The sequence below is a fragment of the Triplophysa dalaica genome, chromosome 1, assembly GCF_015846415.1.
Source record: "Triplophysa dalaica isolate WHDGS20190420 chromosome 1, ASM1584641v1, whole genome shotgun sequence".
Classification (NCBI taxonomy): Eukaryota; Metazoa; Chordata; class Actinopteri; order Cypriniformes; family Nemacheilidae; genus Triplophysa; species Triplophysa dalaica.
Window position 1 is genome coordinate 29,601,447 of NC_079542.1, and position 17,841 is coordinate 29,619,287.

General features: G+C 37.9%; 2 protein-coding genes across 6 annotated transcripts in view; both read left to right on the top strand.

Moving 5' to 3' along the window:
• The window catches only part of LOC130408433 (GTPase IMAP family member 7-like), a 124,447-nt gene extending 116,853 nt beyond the window's left edge, over positions 1-7,594 (top strand). Inside the window, exons 1-4 of one of the 4 annotated variants that reach the window (XM_056732147.1) lie at positions 3,369-3,778; positions 3,945-4,031; positions 5,016-5,049; positions 5,434-7,594. In XM_056732147.1, coding sequence (XP_056588125.1) covers positions 5,043-5,049; positions 5,434-6,719 — 1,293 coding nt within the window. In that variant the 5' untranslated portion in view covers positions 3,369-3,778; positions 3,945-4,031; positions 5,016-5,042 and the 3' untranslated portion in view covers positions 6,720-7,594. The other 3 variants (XM_056732003.1, XM_056732139.1, XM_056732078.1) reach the window with 3 other exon arrangements.
• Positions 7,595-8,456: 862 nt separating this feature from the next.
• Positions 8,457-14,257, top strand: ltb4r2a (leukotriene B4 receptor 2a). 2 transcript variants are annotated; one of them, XR_008906943.1, is made up of 6 exons: positions 8,457-8,717; positions 11,453-12,061; positions 12,219-12,419; positions 12,644-12,687; positions 12,971-13,864; positions 13,963-14,257. XR_008906943.1 is itself a non-coding variant. In XM_056750020.1 (5 exons), exons 2-5 carry the CDS (start codon positions 11,453-11,455, stop codon positions 13,284-13,286), a joined length of 1,170 nt encoding a protein of 389 aa, XP_056605998.1. In that variant the 5' UTR covers positions 8,457-8,717; the 3' UTR covers positions 13,287-14,257. The 2 variants fall into 2 exon arrangements, 1 of the variants encoding a protein (XP_056605998.1); XM_056750020.1 differs by having other exon boundaries at positions 12,971-14,257.
• Positions 14,258-17,841: the final 3,584 nt, after the last annotated feature.

The following is a 17,841-nucleotide window of genomic DNA, read 5'->3' on the forward strand; positions in this document are numbered from 1 at the left end:
CATGGTTGATACTGGTGAATTAAAAAAAAAGTACACAGGTGTATCCTTGAATATTCTATAACATTCTAAGGGGGGGGAGCTAAGAAAGGAAAAAGGATGCCCAAAGAAGAAATGTTTAATAGTCAGGTTTTGTCCAACAGTTCTAGTTGATTATTTGGCCAGAAATGAAGACGTTAAAGTACTATTTCAATTGTTAGTTTAAAACCTTAACATGTGAGAAGGCAAAGGGCTTTAATGCTGTGTCCAAATACCTCCACTTGCGGTCTTTGCACTTGACTACATTCATAATGTATTTCCTGTTTTTGGCCTAAGTGTTCTTGTGGGTGTGAAGATCCCAAGTGAGCATGTAGTACTTCTAACCCGATGGGACACACTTAGCAAGTGGGAAAATGTATGTGCAAGTGGGGGCAGCTGTGTTCTTGATGTTGTTCTCGTTCTTTTAAGAACGCACCACAGAACACATAGACACAATGACACAGCTGATCTAACTTTGATTTCTGATTTTCGGATATGTCAAATATATCATTTATTTTGTTATTTTTTTAATAATTCAGATTTTATTTATAAACGTCACTCTTTTGGAGTCCCTCTTTTACAATCGTATTAAGATATTGATTATACATGAATGTTTAATCATTATAAGATGGACAAAAACTTGTAAATTTGTAAACTGCAAATCACAATGACAGTAAATAATTATTGGTTTTTGCATTTTGTGTATTAAGGGGACAGCACCAAGATACAGCATGTGTCACGCCCGTTGCTGGCGCTTCGGCAGTCCACCTTATTGTTAACCCTTCATGTGTACATGGACTTTATGTTACTCTGTGGACCTTAATAAAGCTCCTTATACTGCATTTGTATCAGCTCCCTGTTTTCTTGCCTGCAACATGTAACAGAACAATCCACCCCTGTAAACTGTACACACGAGCAATATATACACAGAAGCAGCCACAAACAGGAAATGGGACACAGGTTAAACCAGCGGACAATCACAAGACACAAGTCATTGTGGGAAATAGAGCCTTTAATAAAACACAGGCAGAAACACTGAGCAACATGGCGCCCTCCAGTGGAGAGCAGAGGCGCCAGCAACAGGGTTTGACAATATGCAGTAATAAATACTGCCATGACTCTTATCCAGCTGTTTTTAGATGAACATGCTGATATGCGTTCTTTCTCGGACATCACTAAACACTTATGTTAAGGTAATGCAAACAGGTTTCAATGGCTAGGGACGCACTTTGGAGGTTTTGGTCTTTGAGTATTTCCTGGCTCATGGACTGTCGAGTGCCTGCAAATGTATTCTCCCTTAGTCAACAGTTTGTCTTCGTGTCCACAGCATCACAGCTGAAATCAAGGAAATTGTGAGAAAGGGTAAAGTCATAAGTTACCCCAGGAGAGATCAGCTTGAATGTATTGGTCAAGGCTCTGCCCGTTTGGCAAACCATGATGCCTTCACCAAAGCATTTGGTGCTATGGATGGGTGCCACATTCGCATAAAACGCAGGCCAAATTTTCTGACCATATGTAATGATAAAGGGCGTTTAAGAAATATTTTCATTGGTTATCCTGGATCTGTGCATATGACACCCACCTCAGGAGTATATTCTTTTAGCTGATGGGGGCTACCCCTGTCTGGAAACACCTGTTGCAATAATCACACAATACAAGAAGCCACAAGGGAGAGTACAATGAATATTTAACCATCATCATAATAAGGAACGTGCCCTTGGATTCAGGATAACAAGGTGATAATTCCCTCTGTTTAAAGCTCTGGAAGTGAAGATCTTCCGTTCAGAGAGTTTTTGCTAGGGTCTTGCGAGATGTTGCGGAAAGCTTTCCAGTGTATGTAACACTAGTTCTTTTTAAGGTTATATCTATTTATTCTATGTTTGGCTAACATGTCGTTTGTTTTTCCTTTTTTAGGTACAGATGTTTAGATACAATACAAATAAAGCACTTGTGGTGAGGAAGGCGGGACGAGAGCCGTGAGGCGGGGCCGGTGGTGTGAGTGATAGTTGGAATCAGCTGTGCGCACACCGGTCCCGCATATCTCACGGAGGAAATCAGGAGCATAAGAGGACGAGCAACTGCTGACTAAAGAGGACCGGGCCGGACACATGTGTTAAGTTTATATTTATGTTCTTGTGGCCGGCAGTCGACCGTGAGGTGGCTGCCGGTCCATTACTTCCATGTTATTGTTTATTTATTTTTATTAAAGTTTGTTAAATGTTCGTCGGTTCCCGCCTCCTTCCTTCCTTTTATTGAACCGTGTTACAGCACTATAAAAATAAATCTGACTTGACTTGACTATATGATTAGTTATTACATATAATTTAGCAGTAAAATAGTGTTAACAATTTTATTGGTATAACTGAACAGAGTGATATACTTTGTTAAACAGCGTTTTGTCACATAATAAGAAAAAACACATTAATTAACGTTATGTGTTTGCACTTGCTAAGTGTGTCCCATCTGGTTTGTTAGACTACATGCTCACTTGGGATCTTCATGCCCACTTGAACAACTGGACCAATAACATGAATTACGTCATGGAAGTCAAGTGGTCAATAGTGGTGGGGGATAATGTAAAATTAAAAACCAAATAAATGCAGGGCCAGTTTTGCCGATACCAATACTTTTAGAAGCATTCACTTTCGTGTGGATGAAATGTCATGATTTATCAGATGAATGCATCATTCCTTTCCAAAATCTGAATACATTTTCATGACCACTAAAATATTTTGTAATTTGTGCTCTTCATGTGCCTATAGGCTAATTAATGATGTCATGTTAAAACACGGGACATAATTTAAACCAAATATATTTATTTTGTTATTTATTCCTATAATAGAATTTGCAAGCATTAACTTTGCACCAAATTATTACCGGGAAATAGTGACAATAACAGATTAACAGAACAGAAAACCGATATACAACAAAACAATTTCTCCATATCCTAGTACTACTTCTCTAGCTTTAAAAAAAGTCTACAAAATTACTACTGAAGAACAAAGTTTTTAAAACTGCTTTTCTGTTTTTGTTCAGTGTTATGTTTAGACACAATCATATAACAAATTACATTTCCCTTTCATTACATTTTTAAGTGAATTTATAACCAAAGTGCACACAATTGTTTGAGAAATTATGTAAATAAAGTGTTTAAATAATAAAGTACTTTTAATCTTTGGCTTTTCACCCCCAAAGGCCCACTGCCATACAACGCAGTTTGCAGTCTTTTCATTATTTTCGCTGGCTGCAGCTGCGTCTGCGTGCTTGCGCTTGGCGCTGCTGAGTCACGTGACAGCGGACTACAAAACACGCCAGGGAGGAGGAACGTGTGCAAAACTAGGTGTATGGTAAATAAATAGTTCTTCTTTATTATACAATTATTAGCTACATTAGTAAATAAATGAAATCGGTAGCAAAGACACATTAGTATCGATGTTTTTATGTTAGGATCGATCCTTTTCGATGCAACCTCAGCATCGGAAGTATCGATATTTCAGTATCGATCCGCCCACCCCTAGTGGTCAAATGTAAAGACCGCAAGTGGGGGTATTTGCCTTGGACGCAGCCAAAAGTCGTCGTGAAACGGAAATAAAAGATCATATTTTTATATATATCGGGACTTGATTTAGTCTATTAAGAACTGATTAGATTATTGAAAGATGGGCATTGCCGTTGCCAACAAAATGGAGGCAGATTTGAATGCAAGCTTGCAATAAGTCATTCATTGGAGCCCAGTCTTCGCGCCATTGCTTGTGACCGCAAGGTAAGAGAGGCAGTTTCGAGCGGGGAGGTGGTTAACGTCTTGATAAAAAATTACATATGCAAATTAATAAAAAAATAATTATGTGCATGGATAAATAATTTATAATAAATACTGCACCACTGTATAAAACAATTAGAATTGTCTTTTTTTTCATGTCGACTTTAAGGATAATCATCACTGAAAGAAACGTCCACCAAAGCGTCACAAGATTACACTGCAAGTTACATTACACTGACATCTAGTGGTAGATCTGGTAAAGTATAACTTGGCATGAATCATCAGTTAAAGATGTTAAACCAAATTCTAGTTTGGTGTGGTGTGGATGTTTTTTTAGCTATTTGTATTTAACTTCCATGATGTATGGAAAATGAACAACTGGGCAAAATTATTTACCTTATGATGCGAATACTCAAATACAAAACTCTTATTTTAATTTCATGTTCTTAATATTCTTTTATACTTGTATATGTTTATGCTACCATGTATCGGATATTTTAACGCAACAAATATTCTTTTTTAATTATTAACTGTCTTGGCAGCGTGGTGCAAACGTATTCTTTCCTGATTATCACACCCATCTTACAGCCTAAACTAAAGTAAAATGGCTTATAAAGTATAAGTTATTTTAGTTTAGTTTCTCTGCAAGCTGGTAGGTTAGATTATGGAATGTACATAAAACAGTAATACAACACTAAATGTGTGACATAAACCCTAAGACAAGACATTAAATGTAATATTTGTGTTTATTATCCTATAGTGTTTTCAATGCGTTTCTAACCGCATTCATAACAAGAAATAGACATTGAAGTCTGACATAGGTAAAAAAAAAGGTTTATCCTATTGGTCTCCAACAATTGTAATTTTAAATTATATTCAAGAAGACAAAATAACCAATATACTGCCATTTTTAATCAAAATGTATTCGGGTCAAAATCAGGGATTGTTTTTTCTTGTGGCTCCCATGGAACATTCTGTAAACAAGAGGATGTGAATGATCTTAGGTAGGAGGAGCAGAAATATGTTCAGATGACTTGTATTTCTAGTAATTCTGGTAAAACTCATCAGTAGTAGGAAGTGATTCATTGTAAGGGTGTAACACACTAGCTCTTTGCTAATAGACATTACTAAGAGGAGCATACTTTATGTTAAAGCATCTGACGTGAGCCATGCTTGATACGGTTGTAGTAAAATACTTATTATTAGTTATTTTATACAAATAAATTGTATTATATTACAGTGCCTTCCTACGAGAGAAAACAAGAATATGGGAGGTAAGAAAGTAAACGAAAAGCTATTGTATTCTTGACAGTTGATTTTTGTTTTTATGCTCTTAAGACTATGGGGCAGTTTCCCGGACAGCACAGTTTAATTTGAGACTGAAATGGATATTTGAGCTGTCTTAACTGAAAACAGCTTGCATTGACATATCTTAAAATATATCAGTAAAATTGTTCTCTCTTTAGATGCACATCAGTAATGTTTTTTTTGTTAGGCATGTTTGTAAAATCTACTTAAATGTTCTAATTTAACTAAGGCATAGTCCTGGATAAGGCTATTTCGTGTCCGGGAAACTGCACCTTTATGTAGATTATAATACTATAAACCATTTTATTTTTTAAAAGAAAAGTCCTTAAATAACAATATTCTTCTAATAGCCAATGAGTCTCAACCAAACAAAAGGATTGTACTTCTTGGGAAAACAGGAGATGGAAAAAGCAGTGCTGGGAATACCATTCTTAAGAAACAAGTATTTGTGAGTAAAGCTTCACCTGAATCTGTGACAGCTGAATGTGTGAGCGGTGATAGGAAAGTCTATGGAAAAAAGATCACAGTTATTGACACACCAGGGATCATGGACACAGGTCTCGATGAGGAGTTGATCAAATCAGAGATCATCAGATCTGTAATCGAATGTGCCCCCGGACCTGATGTCTTTACCATTGTTCTGAAGGTCGGAAGGTACACTGCTCATGAAATGCAGATTGTGGATAAAATCGTGGAATATTGTGGAGAAGATACTTTTAAACACTCAGTAGTTTTATTCACTCATGGTGAACAACTCGAGGGTCAGACCATTGAGGAATTTGTGAAGCTAAGTCCAAAACTACAGGGGCTGGTGGATAAATGTGGAGGGCACAGTCATGTCATTGACAGTAAATACTGGACGAAACGTCATGTGGGATACAAGAGCAACAGGGTCCAGGTGAAAAATCTTATAAAAGCCATAGAGCAGAAGCTGAAAGACAATGAGAACAGCTGCTACACTAATGAGCTCCTACAAATGGTGGAGGAAGATATTCAAGAGGAGATGAAGAATATCAACGAGGGAAAAATGGCTCCTGAAGAAAAACGAGAAGTAGCAAAGAAGATCGTTCACAAAAAACTTTTGGTTAGACTTGCAGGAGTGACAACAGGGACATTAACTGGTGCTTTCCTGGGTGTTGGTGTGGCAGTGGCGTCCGTCGTGGCTTTACTTAAAGTGGCAAGCATTGCGGGAGCAGCAGCGGCTGCTGGAGCCACAGGACTAGCAGCAGGAACAGCAGGTTCAGGAATTGCTGCTGGTGTCACAGGACTAGCAGCAGGAACAGCAGGTTCAGGAATTGCTGCTGGTGTCACAGGACTAGCAGCAGGAACAGCAGGTTCAGGAATTGCTGCTGGTGTCACAGGAGCTGGCGTTGGAGCAGCAGGTTCAGGAATTGGAGCAGGTATTGTAGGGGTTGGTGCTGGAGCGGCAGGATCGGGTGTTGCTGTAGGTGTCATTTTCGGAGCGGCAGCGTTTGCGGGAGCGATAGGAGGAGGAGTCACTGGATACAAAGCAGCGGAAGATGTTGATTCAGTTTCAGATGCAATAAGGAATGCAGCCAAGCTTAACTATGAGAATGCAAAAGCTGTGGTCAAAAAGGCAGAAAAACACCAACACAAACTTTTTAAAAAGAAGTAGAACTAAATAAAACCTGATATACAAATTAAGTTGTAAAGTAAATTAAATGTATATGTAATGTGAATAGAACTTATCAATCATTTCTGTAAACGGAACTCTACTCTACACCTCATAGTGGAATTTGTTCTCAATGTTTTCTTATTATATGTTCATGTAGTCACACTAAAGTTAAATGTTTTTCACCTTTGCTGTTTTTGTCGAATTATTTTCAAAAGAATCTACATTAATCTTTCATCCTACGTTTTTTTTAAGTGTACCTCATCAAACATTAATATTACATATACATTTATGCATATGGCAAACGCTTTTATCCAAAGTGACTTACGTTGCACTATCCTATAAGCTACAATTGTTTCTATGTATGTGCAATCGAGCCCATGATCTTGGCGTTTTTAACGCCATGCTCTTACCACTGAGCTACAGGAAAGCGTGTTCCGTATGTGCTATGTTCCATGAAATAAATAGTCGCAAAAACAGTTGGATTCTGACATGTGGATAAAGGTTCTGCCGCTAGAGGACACTTCAAAACATTCAAAGATCATGTTTATGGATGGAGTAATGTATACATTTTTTACTACTGTTACATTCGATGACTTAAATCCACATTATATTTCATTCTAATTAAAGTGCCACAAGTACTAACTTGATGTTAAGTCACAGATTCTTGAAATAAGGCAAACATTTTTTTTTTAAATGTGTTAAAGCATAACTGGTTAGTTGCTGTTTGGGGTTTCTATACCGTTTTCATGAATAATTTTCATATTATAAATGTAATTATTTTATGTAATTGTTAGTCAATGGTTGACGTATTTGTGAAAGTATCAGGAATTATTTAAGAAATGAATTGAATAAGTAATCAAATTAATCAATTTGACAATTTTATTAATAAAAGTGGCTGTAAATTGACATTAAAAGCATTTGAAATAAATAAGATAAAAACATTTATTAATAGTCGCATCATGACATTCAAAGCTGGGGATATCACGATACTTCCCCCCAAATATTTATCCATTTAAAATCCAATCACTGGATTCGGAACAAAAATTTACTGTGGGTTATATTGGTTTGGGAAAATGAGTAATTAAATATTAATTTTCTCAAAAGTAGTCTAGAATACAACCTTTTCTCATTGATTTTCAGCATACAGTATTTAAATACAGGATCCATTTACTGCACTCAAGGCCCATTTATACCACCACAATACACTACAGAAAAGTTTCTCCCCATACCCACAACATCATAAACCACTTTAAACTGGTGTAAATAAAACCTATACAAAAACAAGAAGTCTGGAAATGACATCGCCCCAATTAATGGATGGCACCTGATATCCCATTTAACCTCTAGGTGATCTAAAACAATTTCCATATGGACCTTGCTTTGTGACCCCGATCATTATAATGATGAAATGTAAGAAAATATCCCAACCTGAAGAAAAACTAAATAAAAAAATCATACATTTTTTGTAAATGTTGATTTACTTACGTATTAATATCCCCTCTCTCTCGCTCTCTTTCTCTCTCTCTCGCTCTCTCTCTCTCTCTTTCTTCTCTCTCTCTCTCTCTCTCTCTCTCTCTCTGTACATTCCTACACGTCTGATAAGGCATCACTGTGTGTAAATCAGGTCGCTGATTCAGAATTTGGCTGTGTTGGAGTGCGCATAAGAGTTATTTGAGATATATCATTGACAGCTATTTCGAAACTACTTAAAGAATGAATGATAAAATACAAGAAAGACAAGGACTGGAAATGGAAACTCCACCTCTTAAGGCGAGTCTTTAGAGAAAGTCAGAGCAATTGATAACACCCTTTGACATGAGGAAGGACAGAAGACACAGCAGCTCTTTCGAATAACGCACAACCTTCAATGAAAAGACAGCGACAATTACATTTACGCCACCAGGAAGGAAGGAATCACCTGCGGAGGAACTAAAGCAACTGTAAGAAATTAAAGAGAACATTCCTAGGTTGAAAGCGGGAGCTTGAAAATCTCAGAAGGTAGGAATTGTCACCTTTAGTATACATTCCAGTCATATGAGAGTGTATGGTTTAAAGTAGACTGTGATGTGACATTTATGCTTAATTATTAACAGTTATTATACGTTTGACTATTGAACATGGAGGGTAATAAGGATGTAAATCCTGTCTGTGGGTATTTCATTGTAATTTGATAAAGACAAAATAAAATAGAGAAGACCGTTTAAGTCTCTCATGACTGTGTCATTATAATTTCCTCACAAATATAATAAAACCTATTAAAAGCTACCTTTTGTATTCATTCCAGGTTATCCTTACTAGTCAAATAAAACTCATACACTTGCTAAATCACTTTTTCACACTAAAATCACTAAATCACTAAATTTTATGTCAGCAGCTTTATGTGAGGATTATCTTAAAATAGTATTTTGTACTCAAGTCTAGTTTATTTTTATAGTAATTTTACAAATCATAAATAACAAAATAGCCCTAAAAAGTGATGTATGTAAGAATTTATGTTTAACTTATGTTCATGTTATCTCCTCAAGTGCTGTATGTCCGTGCACACACTTGAATATTATCATCTGTGTAAAGCATGCTAAAACATGTTGCTGTCTCTTCCAAGCCTGTGTCATACAACAGTCTGCTGAAAAAAAGCACGTCAAGTTGACTCAAATGGTAGATTAGATGGGAAGAAAACAATATTTAATAGACTATAGTTACATTTGTTGAATTTAAGCTTGGCTGTCTGCGGTTTTCAAACACTGAATGAAATGTCCGACTGCTTTGATAGTACAAATAATCTCTGTTTGAATTCAAAGTCTGGGGACATGTTTGCAGGTGTGATGATGAATGTATTACTCTGTTGTGTTGTCACCCAGGGCATGTTTGCATTTGTTGGTGGGTGTGAACCGGTTTTTGTGTGTGTCTGAGGCATTTGTGTCAGCTTATGTCAGCCTTGCCCTAGACAAAGGCTTAATGCAGTCCAAACACTGACCATGTTGGAATGTCAATCCAAACATGTTGATGTAAATCTCATTACGGTCCAGCCATTTACAGTTTCTTATCCTATATTAGTAATTGTTTGTTTGGATAAGAGAAGCATTGTGAAAGATTTCCTAGTAAATTCTGTTTGCGCAGCTCATGTCTGATCTCGCCATGGAGGAGTTCTAGGAGGAAAAGCTTGCTACAGTTGAAAAATGTCTTATTGCACTTAATCTGCCTTTCTTTCACAAGATGCCCCCGGGCCACGCTTTACCATATAACATATAGCAGTAACTACAGAATGCCTTGTGGCACTGATCAGGCTACACAATATTTTGTAACAGGAAAAATGATCATTTTAAAACAAACACAAGAAAAAATATGACTAATGCAGCAGCTAATTAAACAGTCAACTTTCTTTAGCTGACTGTGTATAAAGCATAACCATTCATCAATATATTTTTGGTGTTGCAAAGAAATGACATCCATTCTGGTTTTGAACGAATCAAGGGTGTGTAAATGTTGACACAACATTGGTTTTTAGATTAGTAATTTGTTATAATCATCATCCTGTCTCTGACCTCAAGTCCTGGCTATCTATACATCATCACTGAATGATGAGTAATTTCACAACTGAAACATCCGGTGACAAATAGTTAAATCAAGAGATAAAGGAGTTTTCTCTTTCTAGTTTATATACTTCTCATTTTAATATGTATAGACCATCTTTTTGAGCAAACAGTCGACATTAATTATCACAACACACATCTACAATGTATGTATGACACAAAAAAAACTTGATGGAAAAACTTGAATGAAAAAGAACTAGATCATCAGCATCTAGCAGACTCTGACCTCTTTTGTACTTTTTATGAGACCACAAGTTTGTGATGACTGGAATGTATTAGATTTTCTTTTCTTATTTTTTATTGTGTACCTAAAATGCATTTGTAGTGCATAGGAAAATCCAAAAGACATCATGGTTCTCAAACAGATATTGGAACAACGATGTCAGAGGTGGTCTGTTTCCTCTTCTTCATAACCTCTGTCCCTTGTCTGCATCTTCGACATTGTCCCTGCAGCCTTCCCACATTTTTGGCATCGATAGACCCATGGTTTGGATTGCGATCTTTGTAATTCCTTGGGTACGTTGGCCAGATGCTGTGTTTTTGCGTAGACACACATTTCCTGTTTTATCCCCATTAAGAAAAGCTGAAAAAGTTGCATCCCCCAAAAAATACAATTTCAAAGTGTTTACATGAAATTAACACACAAACCAGAACAACAGGGGCTGTATTAAATTGTACATTCGTTATTAACACAAAACTATGCAGCATCACAGTTGTCCGGGTCGCATACAAGGCAGCGCCACGTAAAGTGTGCTAAACCCTAAGCTGCTGCTTTTCATGTTCTCTGATATGTTCAATTCTTTGACTTTTGTTTCCTTTACATATACAGTATATGGAGGCCTATACATATATGTTTTTTCAGGCCATGTACAAGTATCTTATGAGTTTAATTTGGTTGACATGATAGAAGGTCTGGTTGACAAGGTAGTATGATGAGAGTATGACTTCCAATATAACTTAAGTGAAACAAATATTCTGTCATTGTCCATGAGTCATTTTTTGCCATGCTAATGCGTTTACTAATGCACAATTATTGCTCTGTGGGAATAATTGCTGCTGGGGGCTATAGGGTAGTGTTTGAGATGTTCTATGTCTTTCACTTTCATCTTTCTGACAATGTGTTTTCTATTTCCTTTTTTTCAGATGGCCTACAACCACACTGCCCTCTATGTTTCCTCTCCTCTTCTATCCTTTAACATGTCAAATCCACTTTTCTCCAATACCACCAATGGAACAGGCAGAGTTATCGACTCAATTATGAGCAACAGTGGTGGAGCCGTCACTGGCGCTGCGATCCTTGGCCTTGTGTTTCTCCTTGGTGTCCCTGGAAACATCTTCATCATCTGGAGTATCCTGGCTCGAGCTCGTCGGCGTTCCATCACCACACTCCTTATCCTAAACCTAGCCTTTGCCGATGGATTCCTCATGCTTCTGACGCCTTTTTTCCTTGTTTACTTAATTAAACGCAGCTGGATTTTTGGCCTTGCACTGTGTAAAATTCTGTTCTACCTCTGTTGTGCCAACATGTATGCTTCAGTATTTTTGATAATGCTAATGAGTCTGCACAGGCTGGTTGCTATAGTGTGGCCAAAGCGTGTTGGTGCTTTAAGCAACCGCAGGACAGTCCTTAGGTTGCTAATTGTATTGTGGATTCTTGCTCTGGGACTCTCTGTGCCCACTTTGTTTTTCAGGATTATAAGTGTTTCAGACAGTCAGAAAGTGTGCTATTGTAAACACCAGAAAACACAATATGTGAGTTTAAAGACAATCTAATCATTGAAAATAACAACAACCGTCACAACAACCATAACATTTAAGTGTAATATGCATCAATAATGTAGCGCATGCAATTTACAACATCCTACATAATATGTCTTATGTATTTAATGATCTGTGTCATTTATTTCAGGCGGTGTTGCAGTACTGTATGGAAACTATGCTCAGCTTCTTGCTGCCCTACGGGGTGATCATAAGTAGTTATGTGTGTATCCTGCGAAGAATTCGCAAGACCAGGTTTCGTAGACGCATCCGCAGTGAGAAACTCATCCTGGTGATTGTTGTCTCCTTCGGCCTTTTCTGGCTACCTTACCACGTCATAAATATGGTGCAGGTGTGTGTGTCATCATCTACTAAGAAATAAAATGAATATAACAAGCAGGGCTTAAAGAGCATAAGGGCCCTTTACACTACGGGTTATGCCACACTATGATTGACCACAAAGCTGAGAAAATATGAACAAGTTTTCTTGAATTTCAGACATGAATGTATATTTTAACCTATTCAACAAAATATCGCTGTTATCCCATTCAAGGGAATAATGTTTTGTTTACGCAGGTCACTGCTTCTTTATATCCAGAAGATTCGCTGACAAAAGTGAGGTAAACAAACACACTCTTAGACACATACATCAAAATAAATAAAATACTTGTATTAACTGAAAATAAAAACTGGACCAACTGGTCAAAAATAAAACAAATCCTTTCATTGTTTAGACAACATAATGTGTATGCCCTTCCTGAGGTGTGGTTTTGGATTGGTCTCCTAAATTTTCACCAGAGATGTGTTTATTCGGACTTATTACTTGGACATATTTAACTGTGACTATGTGAGCATGTTGTTCTTGTGTTATTAAGAAAGTGATTTTGCTTCATCCTCTGACAGACTGGATAATATTTGGACATCGTTCCGGGCCCTCACATCTACTGTGGCGTTTGTCAGTAGCTGCATAAACCCTGTTCTTTACACCTTTGCTGGAAAGTCATATATTCGACGTGAAGGTCTCGCCTTCATGGCACGGCTGTTTGAAGCCACGGGGCTGGAGTCAACATTGAAGATCCGGCGGAGCAATCAGAACAGTCGAGAAAGAGAGAAAGAGACCGATGAAAAAGAGAATTTGAAAGACAAGGACAAGGATTCCAATATCAGTGCTAATGCCAACTTGAGTATCAAAACTGTCCCACTTCAAAATGGGAAGTGAGAACACAGCATGACCTTGCTGTGGACTATTGGTGGGAACATTTTACGTACATTGACAGTGTTAATCCGGCTTCTGCTTTGAGTTCTTTCAGTGTGTTATATACATTTGTAAAAGTTACTAAATAAGTTAGAAGGAACAATGCTGTAACGTTGTTTACAAGGACAACTTGTTCTTTTGTGAAAGATGGCTCAAGATAGTACATCTTTGAGTTTTAGAAACAGCATAAATTATTGTAAAGTTAGGAGACTAATGCCAGACAAGGGTAGAACGACCATTTATTGATTATTAAATTTATTGACTAATCGACTAAATCAGGAAAATGTTTTAATAATCACAACAGGGTATGAGAAATTCACAAGAACAAGAACACATTATGAACTAATCTAAGGATATCTGAGGGTAAATAGAAGACATGGAATATATTTTTTGAATTATTCAGAATGATCTTATTCTAAACCATGACTCACATCTCTGCCCAGAAGAGGGGGAGAGGGGGCCACACAACAGAAGAAAGAGAAGAAAATTAACCTTCCTTTTTAGACTTTCGAAAGAGGACATCTGCCATAAACTAAACAATGGTTTGTAAAATTTCAGAACTTGTGATTGAAAAAGTATACAATTTGATCATGATGACTGGCTTTTCAGAATAATTGACCCTGATGGTTTACAATCACAGAAAAAGACTGCACGCTGTAAAAATCCAAATCTTAGGTGCGAGGACGCGCCTTCCAGGAGGGGGGAGATCTGTCATGGTTTCCATCGATCCTTCACACTCCCGCTACCGCACCTGTGTCTCATCTGCAATCCCCGCACCTGGCAGTCATCAGCCCCATCACAAGGACACTATATATATCTACTCTACATGTGTGATGTTTCCTTGTCTCGTCTTAAATGTAGGCCTAATGATAATTGTTATTAGTACTGGTGTATCCTACCTCCGTGTGTGTCTATTAAAAGTATATTGGACTTTACTTCTTCCTTCTTCAGTCATCCCTGCAATACTGTTACACTATTTTTTGGACCAGAAAATAGGTTTCTTGGAACTGCTATATGGGGTGAAAGAACTTAATATTTACTTAAAACTTATTGGAATCAAAACAAACACATCTTAAGTAATGATATTTAAAATGTAAGAGATTTGAACAGTGTATTGTTTTGAATTCGCTAAATTAGTCTAAAATATGAAAATTTTCACAAGACATTTATTAAAATCTTAATTTACAGCATGCATGAGCATGACGTGTAATCCAAAATATGAAATGTAAATGTATCCAGGAGCACTTAAACATTATTAGTAATAGTGTGAATATGTCATCCGTATATACATGTTTCAGTACAGTTTCAGCATGCTGGACACCGTTTTGATATCCTTATTAAAAACAGCATACAAAGCTTATTAGTAAATTGTGTAATTACTAATGTAACAGCGTAAAAATTATGTACGGATTGTTGTTCAATAAAAGTTGATCTAAAAGTAAATGAATCAAGGATGTTCACTTATCAGTTTCTTTTTCATAAGGCCAGTTATGAGAACACTGGCAAATTATTTGAACAGTGCTTATATCAGTCATGTCAACACCGCCAGAGTCATTTAAATTTATTTGAACTAACACTGACTATGATAATATCTATATGGAATGTGTAGTGATTGATAAATACAGGGATGCACATAAGTGCTGGGCAGGTGCGCTCTCGCACACAAAATAAAAAATGCGCTCTGTAAATAAGTTTAGACCGCTCATTTGCGTACTGACATGGTTGAAAGCTTTTAATGCACAAGTGAAATCACTGTTTTTGAAGGCCTGAATGTATTACTGGATAAGATTAACGTTAGAGCTGAATGCTGCTAAAACTTATGTGTTTTTTTCCGGGTGTTAAACGGACCCTGGGTCTAAATGATGACAAACCGCAGTATTTGTCGTATCTCCGCACCGTATTTCCATGTGCGCTCGCAAATGCTCACAAACTTACTTCTCAGCAACCTGTCAAAAAATCTAAAAGGTTTTGGTTTTAGGTTTCAAAATTGGTGTTGAATATTAATATCAACTAATGTAAGAAGTAATACATATTTTAGTTTAATTTAGAATATTTTTTTAATAGATAAATTTAATTTGTCATACTATGTACAGTGTGACCACCAAGCCGAATCTCCAGGTGCTCTCTTGAGAACCTGACAGAAAACTTATGTGCGCCCCTGGATACCAATGTCACTGTCACCTAGGGGGTTGTTGGTTTATCTCAAAGTGGAAATACGTATAATTTAACGGCATTAAAGTACGTAACAGTACTTTATAGTACTGATCAGTAGGCATCGTGACCTTATCGACTCTAAGAAATGTTATCGTCTGGCTGTAAAAATCAAGCACATCTACTTCACAGAAATTTCAAGCAATTGGTGGAATCGGTCACCATTTAAGGGATAAAGACAGTTAAACACAGAGACCTACTGTGAATCCAGGTGTTGGCATGTCTCCTGAACTGATCTTAAGCGCATAAATATCCCTGTTACGAAAAAAAGGTGGGACGACAGCTGTGAGGGACCGACGCGAGGCCGCTGACGCGAGTGATAATGAGTGTTAAAAAGTTGTTAAATGTTCGCGGGTTCCAGCCTCCTTCTTCCCATTCCTTGAACTTGTTACATTGGTGCCGAAATCCGGAAAGAAGGAGGGACATGCTGCTGGAGAGCCCTAGCTGCCGAGGGTGATCGCGGTGCTGAAGAGGTCGGGCAGTGCGGAAGAGTGAAGACCGAGAGTGGCTGCACAAGGCTGTGGTGCTGGAGCAAGTATGCATCGGTTGGGACGTAGAGCTCACTGCCGTGCTCCTGGGTCGAGGTGGGGTGGCGGCCGTCCTGGAGGGAGTGGAGGAGTCATCGCCGTTGGCCATGGGCCTGAGCCTGCAGTCGTCCACCATGAAGGGGAGGAGCAGGAAACGGGGGAGGAGCCATCGCGGATGAAAATTAGCCATCGGCCAAATTCGGTACCATGCATGGAATAGAAACATTTATGTTAAAATATACATGGTCTCTTTTCAAATAAATGTAAATATTAAAAATAGTCATTCAAAATCAGTTTTCACTTTATTTTGATATGTCGGAGTTTGATAAATTCATCAGTTCAATAATTCAGGCTATATAGGCTATAATTTTTTTCAGATTTTAAACCATTTGACGTATTTTGACAGCGTTCTTGAAATAAAAGCTTTCACTAATGTTTTAAATTAAAACATTTGTAACAAATGAGGGGGGGGCACGGTGGCTTAGTGGTTAGCACGTTCGCCTCACACCTCCAAGGTTGGGGGTTCGATTCCCGCTTCCGACTTGTGTGTGTGGAGTTTGCATGTTCTCCCCGTGCCTCGGGGGTTTCCTCCGGGTACTCCGGTTTCCTCGCCTGGTCCAAAGACATGCATGGTAGGTTGATTGGCATCTCTGGAAAAAATTGTCCGTAGGGTGTGAGTGCGTGAGTGAATGAGTGAGTGTGTGTGCCCTGCGATGGGTTGGCACTCCATCCAGGGTGTATCCTGCCTTGATGCCCGATGACTCCTGAGATAGGCGCAGGCTCCCCGTGACCCGAGGTAGTTCGGATAAGCGGTAGAAAATGGATGGATGGATGGGTAACAAATGAGCGTGGCGGGGGTGTTCCAGAAAGCTGGTTATGTGACATACCCGGGTAAGGTTAAAAGGTTAGTTAACTGATAACCTAATTTTTCGGTTCCAAAAACAGACACAGACTTCGGGGTATGTAAGTGTGAGCAGTGTTCTGAGTTGTCCACAAGAAGTCGATATGACACTGTTGTGTTACGCCAGATTCAAGTATTATTAGCACTGTTTTTGAGCCTCTTGATGTACCGTAGTGTTGATAGGCATGTAGTGCGCCATCTTTTCTTCAGTTCACCTTATCAACACTATAGGTAAGATGTGTTAATAGTACATTGGAAAGTACTTTATTAGATAAATGTAGGGAGATTCAAAGTAGGGAAGGAAGGAGAACCGGCAGACATTTAAAAAAACATTTAATCAAATAAAATTAATCAAATTTAATCATTCAGACACTGAATGAGATAAAATTTCAAATTGTTTGAATTACATGATCTAATGATGAGGTCATACACACTGAGAATGTATCACTCTTCTATTTAATCTGATCAGTGTCTGTGTTGGCCTGAAACTGTTCTTATTATCCTGTCACTCTGGTCACAATTAACAAAACAATGTAAGCACATGATTTTCTCCACAAGTGTATACAAACCATAAGGTTTCCCCTGCACTTATTATTTTCCACTCCACACCTACACTCCTGTTGATACTTCACTCATTAAGAGCTAATTCCCGTAATTACCCCACACCTGCTAACCATTTCCTCCTCGTTATGTTCCTCTTTATCTTCCCTCAGTGTCTCTGGTCAGTTGTCGGACCGTTGTGTTTATAGCCCGCTTAGACTGCTCTGGACGTAACTTTGGCTTGTCTATTGAAGTTATTTTTTGCCTAAATCTAGTCTGTTTTAGTACCTAGCCTTGTCATGATTTTCCTAGTCTGGAATTAAGACTCACCTCACCTCAC